The sequence below is a fragment of the Pelophylax lessonae genome (assembly GCF_965119305.1).
Source record: "Pelophylax lessonae genome assembly, chromosome: 2".
NCBI lineage: Eukaryota > Metazoa > Chordata > Amphibia > Anura > Ranidae > Pelophylax > Pelophylax lessonae.
In genome coordinates, this window is record NC_138769.1 from 581,351,071 (window position 1) to 581,373,222 (window position 22,152).

At 39.7% G+C, this 22,152-nt stretch overlaps 1 protein-coding gene across 2 annotated transcripts in view; it reads right to left on the reverse strand.

Moving 5' to 3' along the window:
- The window catches only part of AVIL (advillin), a 90,505-nt gene that overhangs the window by 39,787 nt on the left and 28,566 nt on the right, over positions 1-22,152 (reverse strand). For both annotated transcript variants that reach the window (XM_082246594.1, XM_082246593.1), the window contains exons 2-5: positions 9,711-9,810; positions 6,633-6,707; positions 6,075-6,271; positions 1,834-1,942 (exon numbers count right to left, since the gene is read on the reverse strand). In XM_082246594.1, coding sequence (XP_082102720.1) covers positions 1,834-1,942; positions 6,075-6,271; positions 6,633-6,707; positions 9,711-9,776 — 447 coding nt within the window. In that variant the 5' untranslated portion in view covers positions 9,777-9,810. The remainder of the gene's footprint in view (positions 1-1,833; positions 1,943-6,074; positions 6,272-6,632; positions 6,708-9,710; positions 9,811-22,152) is intronic.

Genomic DNA, 22,152 nt, shown 5'->3' on the forward strand with positions numbered 1-22,152 from the left:
ATACCACAGTGTTGTCTTTAATTCACATACTGTACTCTCCTGCCCAGTGAATCCAGCATGTACTGCTGCAATTCACGGCACCTCTGCCACAGGCCAGGTTCCACGCTGCCATCTTCTTCTGCCATCGGGAGCCCAGCTGTCTCTTCTGGATTCAGGCAGCCAGTCCCCAATGATGCATGCAGCTCCACCCTACAGCCACTCTGTATCTCTGCTCCTGCAGCTTCCTGGGATATGTGACAGGGATATTTAAAGTGATTGTAATGGCTATCTTGTTTTCTTTTATTAAATAACAAACAAGGAATACTTGCACAGAGCAGCCCTGATCCTCCTCTTCATGGGTTCCCTGCCAGCACTCTGGGCTTCACCTCACCGCCAGGTGCCCCCTTAGCAAGCCGCTTACTATGGAGGCACTTGTGTGTGATCATGCTCTGTGTGTTCATCATAAGACAAGCAGAGCGCCCCCCCCCCCCCGCTCCCTCGTCACTAGCTCTGAATGACAGCATGGAGAACCAATGGCTCCTGCTGCTGTATTTGAGCCAAGGAAGAGCGAGAGAACCAAGAGAGTCTTGGCTGTCGTGCATGTCATTTGATCGTGATCAGGCTCAGGTATGTATTTAGGGGGGGCTGTGCGATGATCTGCATGCAGAAGGTTTTTTACCTTACTGCACGGAATACAGTAAGTTAAAAAAAAAAAAAAAAAATTGTGCCTTTACAACCACTTTAACCTCCCTGGCGGTATGATTCTTTTGGATTTTAGGTGCTGAAAGCGGTACCATTATTTTAGGTGCTGAAAGCATGTAATTCTTGTGAATGAGCAGCCCAAACCAACTGTATACATTTATTATATATATATATATATAATATGTATATGTATACATATATTATGTATACATATTATATATATATATATATATATATATATATATATATATATATACGTATATATATATATATATATATATATAATGTATACAGTTGGTTTGGGCTGCTCATTCACAAGAATTATGTGTATATATATATATATATATATATAATATGTGTGTGTATATATATATATATATATATATATATATATATATATGTATATGTGTATATATATATGTATATATATATATATATACATATATTTACATAAAAAGTACAGTAAAACTGCAGGAAAGGGCACTGGGGGGCAATGTAATGGGATTTTATTTTATTTTGAACGATATCAGTGTGTTTGGTGCATTTTACATTCGAATTTGCCGCCGGTTCCACCCCCCGGCGGACGTCACGTCGCCGGAGACGGAAGCCGGGGCTCGCAGACGATCGGGAGAGAGCTCCGCCGCCGCACACCGCTCGCAGTCTTCGCTGGATCCCGGAGAAAAGGTAAGTAAAACCTCCTCCAGCATCCAGCGATCTTCTTAGCGCTACCCCGAGTGTGACTCGGGGTTACCGCTTTTGGCACTAAAATCTTACCCCGAGTCACACTCGGGAATACCGCTAGGAAGGTTAAGGAGGCTGTGTGAGCAAGGACACATAATTCTCACCTAGACAAGGATATCGGGGGGGGGGGGGCAAGGCCAGTTGAAAAAAATGGTATTTTAAACTTGTGGAGTGGGGAGGGTTGAACAGAGGAAAGGACACATTTTACGGTGAAGGTCCACTTTGAGTTAACTCAAATTGGACTAGTTGATATGTTTCTATTACTTTCCACAACAGTCTTCTTGACTTTCAGGGTCTATATCCAGTTTTCACAATTTTAAATCACACAAGTGCAAGAAAATCATGCCACAGACAAAGCCAATGTGGACAGCTAATGGATGGCTGAATGCAGCTGTAGGTGCAAAGAATTACCTCGGTAGCTGTGACATTTCGTTTGCCCTTAACATGAAGAAGCCTCTTCACATCATATGTGTTCGTGTCCACATGTTTCATACCAGAGGCCACACCACCTTTCTTGTAACTGAAATAGTAAAGAACAACTCTAGATCCAGAAATTGTCTAAGAATTATCAGATCACAAAGAATCACAGTGTACTGAACATTTTTTAATAAAAATCTGCACAATATGTTAGAAGCCCTTTAATCTAATATCGTATTATTAACAATACTAATATGTATGGCTGTGTGGGCCTTAGGATCAACTGAATTGTTATATTTTTATTTGTTCAAAATTGGGAAAAGAAAAACAAGCAGACTTTAGAGACGTCTATGTGAAAATACATATATTTTAGGTGTTCTAAGAACTATACCAGGTCTTTACAGATAGCAAAAGAAATAGCCGCACATCCAAGAATTCCAGTTGCCTTTAGATTTCTTTTAATTCCAAAATGTTACAAATGATGACACCAAAGACACCAACATGAAGTCACGTAGACGTGTTTCACACATACGTCTTGTGCTTAATCATTGGTAATGATTAAGCACAAGATGTATGTGTGAAACGCGTCTACGTGACTTCATGTTGGTGTCTTTGGTGTCATCATTTGTAACATTTTGGAATTAAAAGAAATCTAAAGGCAACTGGAATTCCTGGATGTGCAGCTATTTCTTTTTCTACAAGTTTTCTACGGAGGCGGGCCGGGGCCAGCAATCTATGGGATACTCCATCTCCTAGCTATCACCACACACCTGGAGCAGCGTTCTCTCTCTTCAGTACACAGGTCTTTACAGATGGTATTAATTTGGCATTCGCTCGTACAACCCCTTCCTGTTCAGAATTCAGAATATGGGAAATTGTTTCCCGTGCAATATTCTCAGTGAAATTTAAAGAGTTCTGTATATGTTCTTTCTACTGTAATAGCTTAGTAGAATAGAACATTACATACTGTATATTGGTATAAAAACTTTTAAGGAACCATATACAGTACATAACTATATATGCTACATTCCCTCCTCCACAAGCTCTTGGTCATTAGATTGGGTGAGGGCTCTCACTTTGCACATACACTTTTTGTAAGTTGTCAGTGTGGCATTATAATGGAAGAGAAGAGGTCAGCAGCCTTTGTTGAAAGATGAAATTTAACAGCAATACATTATTTTACAGAGAGGCCAACTGATGCCTCACCATATGGGGAACTACAGGTAATACATCAGGTTAAGGGGGGTGATGGGGGCTTTTAACAGCCTCTGTGAGCTTCTGAAACTCTCCTTTTCCCCATCACTTCCTTTTGTTTGGAATGAGCAGGGCACGTAAGTTGCGGTCTTGTGCACTGCTCTATGGTCATTGACCATCTCAGGGGAGAACAAGAGAGGATACAATGGGACAATGGAGAACAAACTTAGCCACCCTCTAACAGGAAACTGGATCACAGCAGCAAAAAAAAAGGAATTTGAAAGAGGCCTGAGAGCAATAGTAGGAACTGTTTTCAGTAACAATATATATATATATATATACTGTATACTTGAATATAAATATTCTTTAAACCTTTTAGTGTTACTTTAAGTCAAACCCATATTTGTGTAAATTGTGATATTTTCCTATTCTATCCTGTTTTTATTTTTATGTACACTGGCAGTCGCCATATGAAATGATGTATCGTTCTATGGATGAGTCTTGTATATAGCTGAGAGTATGAGGTCTTACGTCACCTATTGTAAATTTGTCTTTGCAGAGGCAGCATCTTAATCTGTGCCACAGCTACAGCTGTTGATATGCTTACATTTATATGCTATCTGCATTAACTTGCGTGTAAACACATGGCATGTAAATTCGAACAACGCATCCCAAAATGCAAAAAAGACATACCTATGCATTCCTGTACATGTTGCGATCTTACCCACACCATATGTACACTGCAAATTTCGTATTACATAGCATCTATCAGCAGCTCTGACACCATACAAGCTAATGCATTTGGGCCAGCAGAAACATCTCTATTGAAAGCCTTTATTGCTTATTATTATTATGTGCATTATTTAATGAAAAATATTTTTATCTGTACCTTAAATGCTTTCTTTATGCTTTTTTTTTTTAAAGATACAACCTTAGAGTTCACCCTAGCCAAATACTAATAGTATTTTGATAGATCAAAGCCTCTGTGGTAATGCATTCCAAAAATCAAAGCTTTTTTTTTTTTTAGTTTTAGACTGAATATAAAATGTCAGCTTTGGTTTTTGTTTCATGCTTTTATTATGCTGTTTGTGTCCCATTATGAGAGATCTTTCCTCACGCCCTGTTTGTGAGACACAACAGTAAATGAGAGAAATGTTCTCCAAAGTGAGAGGAAATCAACTACCCCAAAACAGGTGTCCCCATTGAAAGATTTACCCTCCTATTCTGACGATAAAAGGAAAATGTTGCAATTCATATTGCTGCCTCAATGACAATGGACACCAGGAAAAACTGAGAAAGTGAATGGGGTATACACAGTAGGTAAACCTGTAGAAAAATAACCCGCACTCCAAATAGAAAAAAAAAGTAATTCTTTACTGAGGTCATAAATAGGAAAGTGCAAAAGTCTAAGGGCCTATTCACACCAGAGAATTGTGTAGCTCAAAGTTCCAAAATGCTCAGCATCCAAAATCCCATGGTTTTCAATTGTGCCCGTTAACACCTGAGCATAGCGTGGCTTTAAGCTTGAAAAACGTAAATCTCTTTTTAACTACAAGTGTTTTGAGCCCCAAAAGACTTCAATAGAAACTTTTGAAAAGTATGCAAAAATGCAAACTTTTTGCACCCTTGTAACTAGCATCCCATTGGCTAAAAATAGCAAAGATGCTCAGCTCAAGCGTGAATGCAGCCTAAAATACATTGCATGCACATTTAGGGCTCATCCAGATGAGCGATTAGGCCCCCTCCTCTGCTCAGAGCCGCTGGAAGATGCGTGTTCATCCACTCCAGTGCTGCATGCAGGGTGTTGATGCACATGGAGCTCAAGCACGGACAAAATTTCATGTCAAAGTTTGATATGTGGGCAGGAGTGTGTGCACGGATCCAAACACAGAGGCTCTGCATTTGGATCTGTGCACCCTCTTCTTCAAACTTTGACATGCAATTGTGCCTGTGCTGGCACTGCATGTGTATTCATTTCTATGGGCTGCCAGCTCGCAGCTCTGAGGTGAATGTGCACACGTTATGCCAGCTCCAACCCCGGAAGAAGTCACGTGGTGTGACGTAATGCGTAGGGTGTCTTGGAGTGGACAGAGGATCGGAAGTGATGTGAGAGACAGATACTGCCGAGTATTTTACTACTTTTGATGCGTTTTTTAACAGTTTGTTGATGTAAATGGCATTTTAACTAAATAAACTTGTGATTTAAAACGACTACACTATGGGAGGCACTATATATGTTTTATACGAACATGTTGATGAGCGCAATTAACGGCGCCTTAAAGGGACCAGTACTCCAGTTTGAGCAGTTCACTTAGGAGGATAAGGAAAACACTTACAACCGCGGGTGATCAGATTATCTACTAGGATTTACTATATGGTGTATTTGAGTATGTATTAAGCTGAGAGTTCTGTGAGCACTGAGGTGATAAGTGGAGGTGGGAGTGCACAAACACAGTCTTGTACCATCAAGCGTGGATTGAAGTTTTTTTTAGAGAAGTGGAGCTTTTTATCACAATTGGATACTATTGACTTATTATACACTCACCACTGATTTATTCAGTTTAATGAACACTGTTCTCTAATCTATTTTATATTTATATTATCTATTATGGTATACATTTGAACGGTGGATTTTGAATATGGTAATTTCATGTTAATTCATTCATAGGCTGCGCAACTCTATTTACACCTATTACACTGTGGGAACACATTAAGTGTTGCAGCAACCGTTTAATATCACTGTTTTATTTTCGTGGGATATCACATTTTATTCACCAGACATTTTGTAAGAAGGTAACGCAGCGGTCACTATTTATTTATCGTTTGCTTTATACTCATCTAAAGATCCAATAATTTTCAGACTCTGTTCACTCCCTGATTATGAGAGACTTCCCTCAGGGAAGGGAATCCACACCCCTTCTGATACTTCTTTTTTTACCCAGAAGTGGAGAAGAAAATTTGAGCAGGGAATGCTAAATTCTTTATACTGCGCTTAAAAATATTTATTCAGTCCACCAAGGCTGGGTGCTGATTGTACTTACATGATGCCCTGCTTGAAGTACCCTTTAAAGGACTCTGATTCATATCCCTGGACTTCCCGATGCTGCACAGGACCTCCGCCCAGGTAGTCATCCAGCTGGATGGTGTATATTGCTGCTGACCCCTGCTCATCTTGAGAAGAGTCATTACCAATCCAGTAGTGGATATCATAAAGCAGGTTGTTGCCAGATTTTTTTGTCTATAAATGCAAGAAAACCAAAATCAATGAACGTTTCCCTTTTTTTTTTGTTGAATTATTCATTATTAAAATTGAATTGGGAAATATTGGCAGAAAACAAATGGCATACGGTTGCTTTAGGACAACATTCAGTTTTAGCCTTGCTTTTTCCCAGGGTTGCGATTGCTGCATAAGAGCTTTGTTGGCACTATATAGTATTTGCTTACCTTGAGCCTCGCCTGCTGTTCATATTGACTTCCTGTTCATTTGTGTATATAAAGGTTATCATGCTTTTACTTTTCATCCTTCCCAGCACACTCCATTTTACAATAAGCCAAGGACAGTTCTGTATATAGTTTGTGCTTAGCCTACAAACACTTACATACAGTAAGAGGTAGCAGTCTCCCTCAAAGAAGTTCCCATGGGCTTTCGGTGGCACCAGTACAAGGTCCATTTTCTAAAACAAATAAATACAAAGAAAATTGTTTACTTTGGCAGAATCTCTACACGTCTCAGTCTTTAGCGATGCCATGATTTAAAGTGTGTGCTAAGCCAAAACATTTTTTTAGTATTAAATAGAATAAGAAAGGGTTAAAATAGAAGTGTGGGTTTACAAAAAAAACCCCTTATAGTCACCTAGGTGAATGCAGCATTGATCTGATGCTGCATCTGTCCCCAGCCACCTCTGCACTGAGAACTGAGCAATTAAACATCACTGATCACTCAGTTCTCCCCTCCACTCTGAGCAGAGAGCCGTGACTGTAAGTCACCGATTATCTGCTCTGTCTCTCCAGCGATCAGTGGAGTGCTGGGCTGGGGAGGTTAGGGAGTGTCTGGACCAGTCTCTCAGCAGCACAGCTGAGAGGCTGAGCAAGCTGCTGGTCCAGGAATCTGGGTGGATTGACTGTAAAGTCTGAATCTTTCCCCAGCCTTGACTGGCTGAGTGATGTCAGCCAACAGCCGGCTTTAGCTCGCTGTCAGATATACGCGTGTCACGGAAGTGCAGAATGAACTGCACTCCTGTGATCCATAGGAGAAGTAGAGCAAAAAAAGATTTGGTCATACTTCACCCTTAAAACCCCCCAGAAGGCTATTTTTTGCTGTCTGTTTCCCAATGGAGAGCTTCTCCTACACTTCCTGTCTATGAAACCCAACAGGAAATGCAAGGCAATCTCTCCAAAATAAACAAAAGTCAAGTCCTAGAGACTTTTCCCTGGAAATAGTGTCTCCATTGGGGGTTTTCTTCACCTCTTCTGGCAATTCAAAATATTTGGATTTCACTTTCTAGGTGACTATGGCAACCATGACAAATAGAAAGAGTGAATATCTCCAGTAGAAATACAAATGGCAATAGAAAGGTGACAAAGGGTCCAACTCTTTCCTACTCTACAAAAAAAATAAAAAGCAAGTTGACTTTATAAACACGTAGATGTTTGACTGATCGGGCCGAACTGAGAGAGGATCTAAGGAAGCACACAAGAGTTCAAAGTTTTGGCACAGGGACATAAGGGAAAAAATGTGGTCATTACAAGTAGAGGAAAGTAGTCATGCAGCATGTAGAATACTGGAGAGAGGCTTCGGCTTTTTGAGGGTTGTTCATTTTAACGGGTTAAAAGGGCTTACTTATGATATCACTCTAATATCAGTGTGCATACCTTGTATCATTGCAGGGGAATTTACAAGGGATTCCTAAAAATGGTGTATGACCCTGAAAGCAACAATATTGTGATGGTCACCAGGCTCCTCTGCATCTCAGGTGCCTAGAAGGTGGTCCTGAGGGACATGGGGACTGGTATAGTACATAGCCAATATAATCTATGGTATCACAGCCTTCATGCTACCTGGTATTCTGTACTGGAATGAATAAAGGGGTTGGAGCATGTGCATTTTTTTCACTTCTTTTTAACCACTTTCCGACTGCCGCACGACTATTTACGTCGGCAGTCAGCCCCTCACAGGCAGAGTAACGTAGGGCTACGTCGCTTTCCTGTGAGGGTTTTAAGAGGGAGCGCACGCCGCCGGAAGTGCGCTCCCACTCCCGCGCGGTCACGGACCCCCCCACGTGTGTGCTCGGCGGACACGATGTCCGCCGGGCACTCGCGATCGTCCGTGACAGCGGGAGAAAGGCAGGCGGCTAGTGTAAACAAAGCCGCCTGTCAGTTCTCCCTGTGTAAGAATGATGATCAAACGGTTCTACTATGTAGAACCGTTGATCACTGTTCTTACAAATCAAGCCACAGCCAATCACAGTTAGAAGCACGCCCCTAGGACACACTTAGCCCCTCCCTCTCCAATACAGTTAACTCCTTCACTGCCAGTGTCATTTTTACAGTAACAGTGCATATATATAGCACTGATTACTGTAGTAATGTCACTGGTAACCCCAAAAGTGTCAAAAATGTCAGTCAAGGGTCCGATCTGTCCGCCCCAATGTCGCAGTCCCGCAAAAATATCGCAGATCGCCGCCATTAGGCGCTAAAAAAAAACAACAAAAATGACAAAAATCTTTCTCTTTGTTAGTAAACGCAATAAATTTTTCGCAAACCAATCAAAATACGCTTTTTGCGATTTTTTTTTTTACCAAACATATGGTAAAAAAAAATTGGCCTAAAATGTTAAAAAATTTAGATTTTTAAATTTTTTTGGGGAATTTCATATAAAAAAATGTGAAAAATATTGTTATTTTTGCAAAATTTACGCTCTTTTTTTGTTTATAGCGCATGATCAAAAAATCGCACAGGTGATCAAATACCACCAAAAGAAAGCTCTGTTTGTGGGAAAAAAAGGACGCCAAATTCGTTTAGGTACAGCGTCGCATGACTGCGCAATTGTCCATTAAAGTCAGGCAGTGCCGAATCGCAAAATAGGCCCTGGTCAGGAACGGGGTAAAATCTTCCGGGGCTTAAGTGGTTAAACTGAAAAATTAAATAGAAGCATTTATCGTTCAAGCATCAAACCTGTTTAAAAGCACAGTTTCAGCACTATGGAGAGCTCCATGGGCACATTTCGTGGGCTAAAACATTCACCAGTAGTACATTATTACCTGCACTGAAAAAGCATCAGATAAATGTCAGCAGGTATGAGGGGATTCCAGCAATAGTACCTATATTTACCAGTAGATTTATAAATGTGTACATAGTACTTTATTTTATATGGATGTTGCTTTGAAAGGCTAAGAAGCAATTCCAGCACTGGTGCTGTATTCAGTATATACTATGGAGTATGTTTGTGCTGGTTTCTCTGGTGTCTTAATACAGACAACCCTTTTCCCTGAGTTCTTCTGTATCCAGCAGCAAAGTTACCAAATTACTGTAGCAAAATTTTCATATTCATGTCCAAAATAGGTATTGAAAAGTAATGCAACTATGTTCAATTAGGAAGTTTTCAAAAATAAGTCTAAAAGAACAATTTCATTGGATTATCATAATGTAAACACTTCTACCTCATCTCTTCTTCTTACCTCAATTCTCCAAATAATTAGCCCCGGGGTTTTAGTGACCGCCTTAAATGCACCACTGAGTGCCATGATTGGAAGCAATGTTCACATGCAATGATTAGACCTAAAAATGTAAAACACAACAGGAATAACTTATTTGCAATCAGGAAAAAAAATATTCAAATAAACAAGAAATCTAAGTTTGACTTTGCAAATTAATATACATTGTTCATGTTTGTTGGTGTGTAAATAGAGCAGTATTAAATCCTCAGTGTTTTTTTTTTTTTTAATGTAATTTAACACATTAGGCACAGCAAAATAAAAATTCCTTGATAAAGCATTTGTTAAAATTTTTACCCAAGAATTTGCAGTTTAGAACTTGGCTACTAGCACTTGCTCTCTACTCTGCCTTCCCAAATGTCTGGTCTTCACATAAAAGAGTTGTCAGTGGGCAGTGCAGTCCCAAAAAAAGTTTGTTAGTTTAGAAGGGTGGAGCAAAGGAATGCTTTACCAACCTAGACAGGGCTGTGTGTTTCTATTGATGTAAGGAGAGATAACTAAATTCCCTGCATGCAAATGTGGCTCCATAGGATGTTTCAAGTAAAAGGAGTCACCCAGAAACAAGAAACCTGGGGCAATGATCCTGGCACCAGCTTAAGGTTGAACATAGACAAGGATTAAAGGATAAAGAAGCTATATACTCAGTAAGTGATTAAATCAGCTGATGAAAATGCTTAAAAAACTGAGGGTTTAATATCACTTTAATTCAAACTGCAGCAGAATGTGTAATACAAGCATTATTAAATGAAACAAATGTGAGTTGCAGAATTTGCCTACTTTACTACTAATCTGTGATTACAAATTTGGTTAAAGCATAACAATGTATACAGTATACTGTATTATATAAAATTCTAATTTCAATACATGTTCCAACTTGTCAAAAGTCTCAAAATGTCCTCCACATGTCTCAAAAGGCTTACAGTAAACCCCCGCTCCATCGCGGTTCAGTTTTTGCGGTCCCCGTATATTGCTTTTTTTTTGTAATGTTATTTTACTATATAAATCATTAAAAATGAAATATTTTTGTGTTTTCCATAGCTCTTGCTATGTCTCTCAGTATCTTTTATGTGTTTAAATGAGTTTCTATGGTTTTAAAAGTGTGTTAAAGACCTTAAAATGCTTTTACACGTACAGTGACAGTAAAAAAAACATGCCTACAATGCATTTTAATAGGGTTTTTCTATTTCGCGGATTTTCACTTTTCGCGGCTGGGTCCGGAACGTAACCCCCGCAATGGAGGGGGGTTTACTGTACCACGTTCCAGGTATTCTTCGGTTGTTCCCTTATTTGTGGAAACCTGCTGCTTAAGAGCTGAATTTGTTCCTGACCACCTTTCTACAATTTATTAACTGAACTGAACTAACAGTCCAAATACGGGCATATGTTTTTGTTGATACCAATGAAAGATCTATTAACAGTCAAAAGCTTAAATAAGTGAAAGACCAATTTGCAAAATGTTCCCTACATTACATTATTACATTGCGACAATAGAATGCCAATGTGGTCTTTACTAATTTGTTCTAACACTTTAACTTTTAAGCAAAGAAATATGCAATATAGGATTTTTTCAAATCATAGTTCTAGTGTCTATGGGATAGTAGTCAGGATCTTTAATTTTAACCCTTAAAACTTATTTAAAAACTACCTATATAAAAAAGACAATGACCCAGAAAAACTTGGCTTAAATTGGCCGCGGCCGTTTATTACTGGTTAAAATTATAAATAAATAATAAATTCAAGTATTTTATTAAAAACGTTCCAGACAACCTAGCCATTACAGCTCAGGCTACATCAATAAATAAAAAACTTTTTCTTTCAAAAGACAACTCCCACACATTTCAAAAACCACTAGTCCCCCTTTGCATAGGTGCAAAGGTGACCTACCACATAATATACAGCCGCGACATAAAGCGAGGGGGGGTGGGGAACTCAAAGCTTGAAATGTTCTGAGGTGAATGAGCCCCTCTGGTAATGTAACCTCCTTATATAGCCTCCTGAAATCTTCTAGAATTTTCTAAAACACCTTCCCACTTTTCCAGTCAGTAAACCTATCACCTGTCAGGATGTGAAACTCCACCTACTCTAAGCTATCTCCAGGCAGGTTCCCTGAGGTAAATTTCTATGTGCCATTTACCCGCCTAAATTCTGACTAAAAACAAATCTTTTATGCCCTGCCACTTATCCCATGAGGAAAAGGGGGCATATAAAATGCCCCTTTTCCTTTCATTCTTGTCCACTCCAGAGATATAGCAAAAAGTCTTTGGAAGGAATCTTAAGACTGGAGGAGCATCACTGGGTAAAAGTCCTTGATGCTGCCAAATTGAGTTTTCTCTTGTTGTCTGTAGCAGATAGTTGAGTATTAAGATGCTAACTTATCATAAAATGCCCTTTTGCACAAATCTGAGTAAGTAATATTGTAGAGCAGCGGTCTCCAAACTGCCATATGCAGCCCTTTGCTTGCTTTTATCTGGCCCTGATCCCTGAAAACCCTCCTCTTCAGAGAAGCCTATCCTACCCGCACCTAACAACTGTACTTCCATTTTCTCCATCAGCTCATCCCCCACAGTTATTGTATTTTGTTTCACTTAACCCTCCCTTCTAGATTGTAAGCTCTAATGAGCAGGGCCCTCTAATTCCTCCTGTATTGAACTGTATTGTAACTGTATTGTCTTCCCTCATGTTGTAAAGCGATGTGCAAACTGTTGGCTCTATATAAATCCTGTATAATAATAATAATATTTCATCCACTGATATCAATAATGGGGCATAATTCCCCCCCCCCCGCTGAAAACAATGAAGGGGAACACATCCCCCCACTGACACTAATGAACAGACACAATTCCTCCCAATGACACCAACAATGGGGCCCAATGACACCAATGATGGGGCACAATTCCTCCCAATGACGGCAATGATGGGTCACATCTTCCATCAATGATAACAATGATGGGGCACAACTTCACCCAATGACACCCACAATGGGGCCCAATGACACCAATGATGGGACACAATTTCTCCCACTGACACGAAAGATGGGGCATTACTTTTTCACACTGATGTTGGGACCTTTTCTACTTCCAAAGGCCACAGACTGGCCCTCCTAAAGTCTAATGGACAGTAAACTGGCCCTTTCTTTAGAAAGTTTGGAGACCTTTGTTGTAGAGTATACGTATTGATGGGCTTTCCTATGATAAAAAGCCACCTGCCACGATTTTCTATATATTATTAAAAATATGTAATTCGAAGTTATGGGTATAGACATATTATTTCATATTGTTCAATCACCAAATCTTATTAGTAAAAGCTGATCACACAAAAGGGGTAGATTTACATTATTCAGCCAGTACACATTTGATAGCTCTACATATTAGCATTGCCAACTTATTATTTTATCTGCCTAGTTAAGCCATATGTTTATTGTGGAGCCCCTTCCAGGGTTAATACTACAACAGAGAAAATATAATGTCAAAACATAGCATCTAAAAAAAAGTCCATCGGCAGTTTTAATGGTCAGCTACGTGACTTCACTGGCAATACCACGAATTGTCAATGGTGTAGTTTTTCTTAGGCACACAAAGGTAGAGGGACTTTATTTTTGTAAGACTATTCCCTTGTTGTAGTATTTTGAAAATGGTAGCCATGTGCTGAACATCTTAAATCAAATGGGCCTGATAATGTATTGCCATTTCAGCTTTTATAGCAATAATTATGTCTGGAGCAAGTGTGCATAGCAACCCATCAGTGTCTATGTTCAGCCCGCCCATCCCCGCTGAGCAGGCGGATGACAGCTCTGTCTGCTCTTCCTGTAGATGCATCCCTTCGTCTGTGTCTCAGCTTAGTCGGCATGAAATTTCCTGAAGGCAGGGTGTGGACGCAGCGGCCGGTGTCCAATAGAGGGTGGTGGGCGGTTACAAGTTTCGGAGCTCAGCTCCTTCGTCAGACCTCCCTAGGAAATCTCATGCCGACTAAGCTGAGAGACCGACGAAAGGACGCATCTACAGGAAGCGGATCACCGGATGTCCTCACTGCAACCACTCAGCACAGCGGATAGGAAGACTCCAGACAGATCATTGCTATGCCCATGTCATATTTACCAAATGTGAGTGCTTCTATACTTTTAACCTAATAAATACTCAGAGCCTACTGCACTTAGAGGCTCCTTGTCTTTTTATCTTAAACAACTTGGGTGCAACCAGCCTGCTGGATTCTCTTGCGGTATTCACTGTCTTCTCCCAGTGGGGACAGCTTCCTTCGTCCGCCCCCCCCCCCCGCCTGGGAAAAGACAATTGCTGATTCCCCTATCTGCACTGCCTGTGTTGTGTCTGTGCAAATTTCTTTCCAGTAACCCATGGAGAAAGAAATTCGCACCCGGTATGGTCTGCCTTAGTCTTTTAGGTTAGCACTTAAAATAAATGCTGCTAAGCCAGAATTAAACCGTTTTCCACTTCCTTCCTCCGCTAATAAACTTACAATACAATAACAGATGCATTTCCTGCGCTTGCCTGCTTCTGTAAAGATCGTCTTGCACTGATAATCTGGTATTGCTTTTTCATAATCACCTGAATTAGTCTATTACAGTCTTGTTAATGTCTCTATATGTGATTTAAATGGCATTTTATCATGGAGAGATGCATGGTCTCATTTCATGTATAATAAGCATGTATTTTATACTTTTTCTGCACTTAAGTATGTTAAAATAAAATTGTAGGCTAAAACTAGTATAATTCGATTATCCCAATGCCTAGAATACACTTATGTGCATGAAGCAATAAATCAGATGGATATTTCCTGTATCATATTATATCGGGTAATGTTGTTAAATGAACTCTGGACAAGATAAAAAGATGTATAGCTGCACTGCAGAAAGTTAGCAACACAAATACACCACAATTTATAGTATAGATGTCGTGGTCCCATGACTTTTAGCTAGTATGTGGTATAAAGGCACAGCAGAACATGCAGCACACAGGGGTATTATTTTAGAGGGGCGTTGATAGGTTTAAATGTTTTCCCCAGGAGATAAAACAACTACTGTCTGCCAATTATTTTAACCAATTCTGGACCGGAAGGATTTGCCCCCTTAATGACCAGGCCATTTTTTGCGATTCGGCACTGCGTTACTTTAATGGAAATTTGCGCGGTTGTGCGACGCTGTACCCAAATACAATTGATGTCCTTTTTTCTCCACAAATAGAGCTTTCTTTTGGTGGTATTTGATCACCTCTCCGGTTTTTAGATTTTGTACTATAAACAAAACATTTGCGATAAAACAAAATCTAAAAATCTATTTTTTTCATCAGTTTAGGCCAATTTGTATTCTGCAACATATGTTTGGTAAAAAAAATAAGTGTATTTTGATTGGTTTGCGACAATTTTGAAAAAAACGCCATATCTTTTACTTTCTGCTATAAAACATTCCCAAAATTTTTTTTTTAAAAATTTAACTTTTTTTATCAGTTTAGGCCAATTTGTATTCTGCTACATGTTTTTGGTAAAAAAAAAAAATCCCAAAAAGTGTATTTTAATTGGTTTGCACAATAGTTATAGCTTTTACAAACTACGGGATAGATTTTTGGACTTTTTATTTATTTTTTTTTTTATTAGTAATGGCGGTGATCTGGGATTTTTATTGGGACAGAGACATTGCGGCGGACAGATCAGACCCCTTACTGACATTTTTGACACTTTTTGGGGACCAGTGACACTAATACAGTAATCAGTGCTAAATAACATGCACTGTTACTGTATAAATGACACTGGCAGGGAAGGGGTTAATACTGGGGGTGATCAAAGGGGTTAAATGTATGCCTGTATGCTTACTGACTGTGTGTGTGTGTGTGTGTGTGTGGGGGGGGGGGGGGTTCTGTGACAGGCACAGACAGATCGCAGTTTCAGCTTGGCTGAAACTGCTGATCTGTCCCTGCCTGTCTGAGAGAAGATCCGCCTGTTTAGTTTACAAAGGCAGGCAGGTCTTCTCTTGGTTTCCCAGACGATCGCGGGAGGGCAGCGGCAATCACCACTGCTCCTCCCGCAGCCCACCTCCCGCTGTGTCTAAACCACATGCACTCCACTCACGTAGTACTATGTGACTGGACACAGCCGAGCCGCCCTGCCGCAGGAAAAAGGTGGCGGGTGGTTGGCAAGTGGTAAGTTAGTATTTTAGAATGGCATGGTTCTCAGTAATGTAACTGACTTTATTGTGGGGACTGTAAAGTCGTTACTATAGAGTGATTGTTGTGGTGAACTCCCATATATGGTTGCACACTAGATTTAAAGATATAAGAAGGCAAGTAAATATGTTTTACTAATGTGAATCAAGTTGTAATGGCTTACACAGTGGCAGGATTTACCATAGCATTATCTGATCTGATGTTAAACTCAACATGTTTAACAATGCTTTTCATGTTAAACAAACTGGAACTGTTCCAGCTCAGTCTTGCCAAGCATCAATACTACCTGGGAAACAATGCTATCCAGTGCATCCAGAAAGTATTCACAGCACTTCACTTTTTCCACATTATGTTATGTTACAGCCTTATTCCGAAATGGAATGAATTCATTATTTTACTCAAAATTCTACAAACAATGCCCCATAATGACAACGTGAAAAAAGTTTGTTTGAAATCTTTGCAAATTTATTAAAAATAAAAAAACGCAAAAAATCATATGTACCTAAATATTCACAGCCTTTACCATGACCCTCAAAATTGAGCTCAGGTGCATTCTGTTTCCACTAATGTTCCTTGAGATGTTTCTACAACTTGATTGGAGTCCACCTGTGGTAAATTCAGTTGATTGGACATGACTTAGAAAGGCACACACCTGTCTATATAAGGTCCCACAGTTAACAGTGCATGTCAGAGCACAAACCAAGCCATGAAGTCCAAGGAAATATATTTAGACTTCTGAGACAAGATTGCATTAAGGCACAGATCTGAGAAAGGATACAGAAAAAAATCTGCAGTATTGAAGGTCCCAATGGGCACAGTGGCCTCCTTTATCCGTAAATGGAAAAAGTTTGGAACCACCAGGACTCTTCTTAGAGCGGGCTGCCTGGCCAAACTGAGCGGTCGATGGAGAAGGGCCATAGCCAGGGAGGTGACCAAGAACCCGATGGTCACTTTGACAGAGCTCCAGCATTTCTCTGTGGGGAGAGAAGTACCTTCCAGAAGAAAAGCCTTCTCTGTAGCACTCTACCAATCAAGCATATATGGTAGAGTGGGCAGGTGGAAGCCACTCCTTAGTAAAAGGCACATGACAGTCAGCCTGGAGTTTGCCAAAAGGCACCTGAAAACTATCAGACCATTAGAAACAAACTTGGACCCGCTTTAACATCTCTGGAGAGATCTGAAAATGGCTGTGCACCGATGCTCCCCATTCAACCTGATGGAGTTTGAGAGGTCTTGCAAAGAAGAATGGGAGAAACTGCCCAAAAATAGGTGTGCCAAACTTGTAGCATCATACTTGAAAAAGATTTGAGGCTGTAATTGGTGCCAAAGGTGCTTAAACAAATAATTGAGCAAAGGCTGTGAATACTTATTTACATGGGATTTTTATTTTTCACATATTCTTCTATGTAGGATTACAGGTCTCTGTGATCATTTCAAAAGCCCAACCCCCCACAGTTAGTAAACACGCCCCTAGGCTCACATTTACCCTTTGATCACCAACTAAGTTAACCCCTTCCCTGCCAATGTCATTATCACAGTAACATATTTTTAGCACTGATTACTGTAGTAATGTCACTGGTCCCCCCAAGAGTGTAAAAAATGTCAGTTAAGGGTCCGATCTGTCCCCCACAATGACGCAATCCCGCTAAAAATCGCAGATCGCCGCCATTACTAGTTAAAAAAATAAAAATAAATAAAAACAACATAAATCTTTCCCCTAGCTTGTAGACGCGATAACATTTGCGCAAACCAATCAAAATACGCTTATTGCGATTTTTTTGACCAAAAATATGTAGCAGAAAACAAATTGGCCTAAAAGGATGAAACATTTTGATATTTAACATTTTTTTGGGGAATATTATATAGCAAAATATGAAAAATATAGTTTTTTTTTTTTTTTTAGATTTGTTGCTCTTGATTATAGTGCAAAAAATAAAAGTTGCACAGGTGATCAAATACAACCAAAATAAATCTCTTTTTGTGGGAAAAAAAGGACATCAATTTTATTTCGGTACAATGTTGCACGACTGCGCAATTGTTCGTTAAAATAACGCAGTGCCGAATCGCAAAAAATGGCCTGGTCATTAAGGGGGCAGATCCTTCCGGTCCAGAACTGGTTAAAGAAGAAAAAGGAGAGGTTGGGACTTTAGATGAGGTGCGTGAGGACAATTGGCACATAGTATAGCATAAGAAATATCTAATATATACAGGCGGGTCCACAACATGATAACATTGTAAAGAGCAAACTTTAATAACAAGTGTCATCGACACTAAAAAATATCATGAGCTGTGTTAACAAGAAATAAGCTTAGGAGCTAACATGCATGCTCTGCTGATGAACAATTTTAGATGATTTAAATGTGTGTATTTTTGATGTTGATGCGTTATATCTTGTAGTTTTAGATGAAGTTTTAAATGAAATAAAATGTAGCTATACTGTTTGTATGCAATTACATGATTATCAGCTGTCGAGTTGTATTAGAAATTCTGTTCATAATGATCTCCGTTTGAAGGGTTTATTTTTCTATTTTTTTTTTTTCTGTGATGATAGCTGTATTTTCTTGCATTTATACATTTTCAACAATTTGAACAGTTAATATTATAATCTTTATGTTATCACTTTACATCTTCATTTCTTAACGAGAGTGGTTTTGTGTGTTTTTTTTTTCCAACTGAATGTCAAGATTGGGGTAGTGTAACAGTTATGTCATTAGATTTGTGCTTATGCCACTTCCCATTTGCATTACCAGCCTAGACGGTTCAAAGCCCAATGACACAATGGTATGGTTTTATCCATCAACCTGCCAAGAAGATTGTAATGACATTAAAGAGTTACATCTGAATCCAAGCTCTGAAATTCGCAAGGCCCACCCTCTCACCACGCAGCAATAATCATGGGAATAAATATTTCCAGCCTGTCTGAAGAACATTATTGTTACCAGAAATTTCAGCCCACAAACTGCAGAAAGCTTTTAAACACTTTCCTCGCATTCCTTGGCCTAAATGTTGCAATGGATGCTGGGAGCATAGGGTTTTAATAATGCAGCTGTTCAGATTAATGTTAATAGAATTCGGTATAATCTTCGTAAATGCTTCTAGGCCCGGAACTCTAAGGGGCTCAGCATGTAGAACAAAAATACACAAAATACTGGATTTTCTGGTCCTACAATGCTGGTGTTAACTATCACAGGTACAGGGAATGCATCTAACAGGGCTACATGGGTGCAAGGCGAAGCACCCCACATATCTGTGCAAGGGAATTGGGAACAACTGCATTTCAGTGACCTCCTCCCACAGAAATACTACCAGTACCAGAGTACAAAAAGGGCCATTATTTAAATTTTAGATTGTAGGCTTTCATGTGAAGGGCTCTCTTTAATTTTTTATATTGAATTGCAATGTAATTGCACTGTCTCACCTTATTTTGTAGTGCTGAGTAAACTGTTGGCACTATATAAAACCTGTATACCAGTGGTCCTCAACCCTGGCCTACAGGGCCCACTAACAGGCCAGATTTTAGGTATTACCTTGGGGAGATGCAGACTAGAATACTGCAATCACTGAGCAGCAAATGATATCACCTGGGCTGTATTTCAGTTATCTTGAAAATCTGGCCTGGTAGTGGGCCCTGTAGGCCAGGGTTGAGGACCACTGCTGTATAGCATTAATAGTAGTAAAATTGTACACTGTATTATATTGTGCAGTGTCAGCTTCTGGCCTCAAACTAGCGATTAGTCAGTGGACAAAAGCACAGCTCCGTGTTGCTCAGAATTAATGGTGAGGGCTATACAAGTGATATTATTCTAATTTACAAGAAGAGAACTGTGCTGAGATAAATACATGTCTGCTATTGCTGCACCCTTTCCAAAATTGCTAGTTTAATGGCTGTCATGCCCTGATGTTTGTTACCCTAAAAAAAAAATTAAAAAAAAAAAAATGATCCTGTTCCCTTAAAGCATGTTATACAGCACAGTGCTTGTGTTGTGTCATTTTGCCCCCTGTCACACCTAAAAAACCTGGCTGATCCTGCCAGTTTCTCCCCTCCCACTACACTGACCACAGTGTATCATGGCTGCTGAGCCCTGACACCGTGGTCAGTGTACGTATCTCCATCATCCGCAGCCCTGCACTGTCCTCCCCCCCTCTGCTTGTCAGTGCTCACCCCTCCCCTCTTGCTGCTCTCATAATTATTTTAAAATGATCTAATCCCCTCTGTAATAATAGAACAATGACTGTCCCTGTGCCTGTGTTATAGAAAAAATATGCGATCTGTACATAAATCTGAGCAACTCCTGGCGATCACATGACCGCTTAGCTCTCTCTCGCCTCTCTTCCCCTCCTCCCTGGCTGACGTCAGCGGTAGTGCTCAGCCCCGCCCACTGTAGCTGTCAGTCGGGCAGAGGAGAGAGTCGAGGAGTCAGCTGAGCACCGGGAGACGCTCAGATTTAGGTATCAATCTGCATATTTTTTCTATAACACAGGCAGAGGAGCACTTAGTGTTCTGTTACAGAGGGGATTATATAATTTTATATAAGTGGCTTAACAACCACTTTATTACTTTTTGAGCAACTCACCTGGAAAAAAATATCCCCAGAAAATATTGTGTAGATAAATATACATTTTAAAACCCACAAACAGGGATACCTATTTATTTTTTAAGTGAATCTGTGAAGATAGAAGAAATATGGATGCTGCCATTACTGGCTTTTTTGAGACCCTGGGGCTGTCATTCTGATCCTAGCTTTGTTTACCTAGTGAGTCGCTGAACTGAAACACGCATGCAACCAGTATTGTCTGTTAACCATAACTTATTTCAGGTCAGTGATACACTAGGTAGGGAAGCGGGACCAGAATGACCACATCAGAGTCTGAACCTTAAAAATAAGGGGAACAAAAATTGTAGCAAGCATACTTGTTCATGGTCTATGACTTAGAAAGTATTACAACTTTTAAATCTGGATCAAAGTAGGGCAAATAGGAGAGTTCAGCAGTGGCAGCCTCTGTACCTAAATCTAGGCTAGTTTCCTTCTAAACCGCTCATGCCACCCTAGCCTACTGTAGCTAAAACAGACACCCTATTGCCAGTAGGCAGCGTTTTTGGATTGTACATTGACAGCTATAGACATATACAATGTAGATTGCAGCAAACTGAATAACCAATATTTTAATCAGTATTACAATCCAGGCAGAATATTTTATGGTTCAAGACACGGTCAAGGTACATTTTTAGCAGAAGTTTTGTTCTTATAGGCAACACCCATGTAAGCAATGTAAACAAGTTACTTATAGGGTCTCCTAATCACTTCTGGACTGGAGGATTTTCCCCCTTAATGACCAGGCCATTTTTTGCAATTCGGCACTGCATCACTTTAACTGACAATTGCGGGGTCGTGCGACGCTGCACCCTAATAAAATTGATGTTCTTTTTTTCCTACAAATAGAGCTCGTTTTTTTGGTGGTATTTGATCACCTATGCGGTTTTTATTTTTTGCGCTATAAATAAAAAAAGTGACAATTTTGAAAAAAAAAAAAACAATATTTTTTACTTTCTGCTATATAACATTCCCAATAAAAAATTTTTTTTCATCATTTTAGGCCAATTTGTATTCTGCCAATTTATGGAAAAGATTTATGTCATTTTTATTTATTTATTTATTTTTTTTTTTTACAAGTAATGGCGGCAATCTGTGATTTTTAGTGGGACTGTGACATTGCAGCGGACAAATCAGACACCTAACTGACATTTTTGACACTGTGGGGGAGACCAGTGATATTAATACAGTAGTCAGTGCTAAAAATATGCACTGTTACTGTAGTAATGGCACTTGCAGGGAAGGGGTTAACACCAGGGGTGATCAAAGGGTTAAATGTGAGCCTAGGGGGGGTTTTCTAACTGTGAGGGGGATGGGCTTATAGAACCAACACAGGGACCTGTGTTTCTAAATAGCAGAAACACAGGAGTCCTGTGTTGATTATTAAGAGAAAAATGGTCTGCTGTGTTGCACTAATGAGCACTGATAGACGGTACTGATGGGCACTGATAGGCAGTACAGATTAGCCTCACTGATGGGCACTGTTAGGGCTGCATTGAAATTAGGGCACTGATAATCATACTATATATACTTTTACACGTCACCCCTGTGAGGAGATGCTCTCCTCTCCTCACATTCTGTTAGTGTGAGGTGAGGAGAGCCAATAAACCGCATCTCCTTGTTTACATGTTTACTGTGATTGGA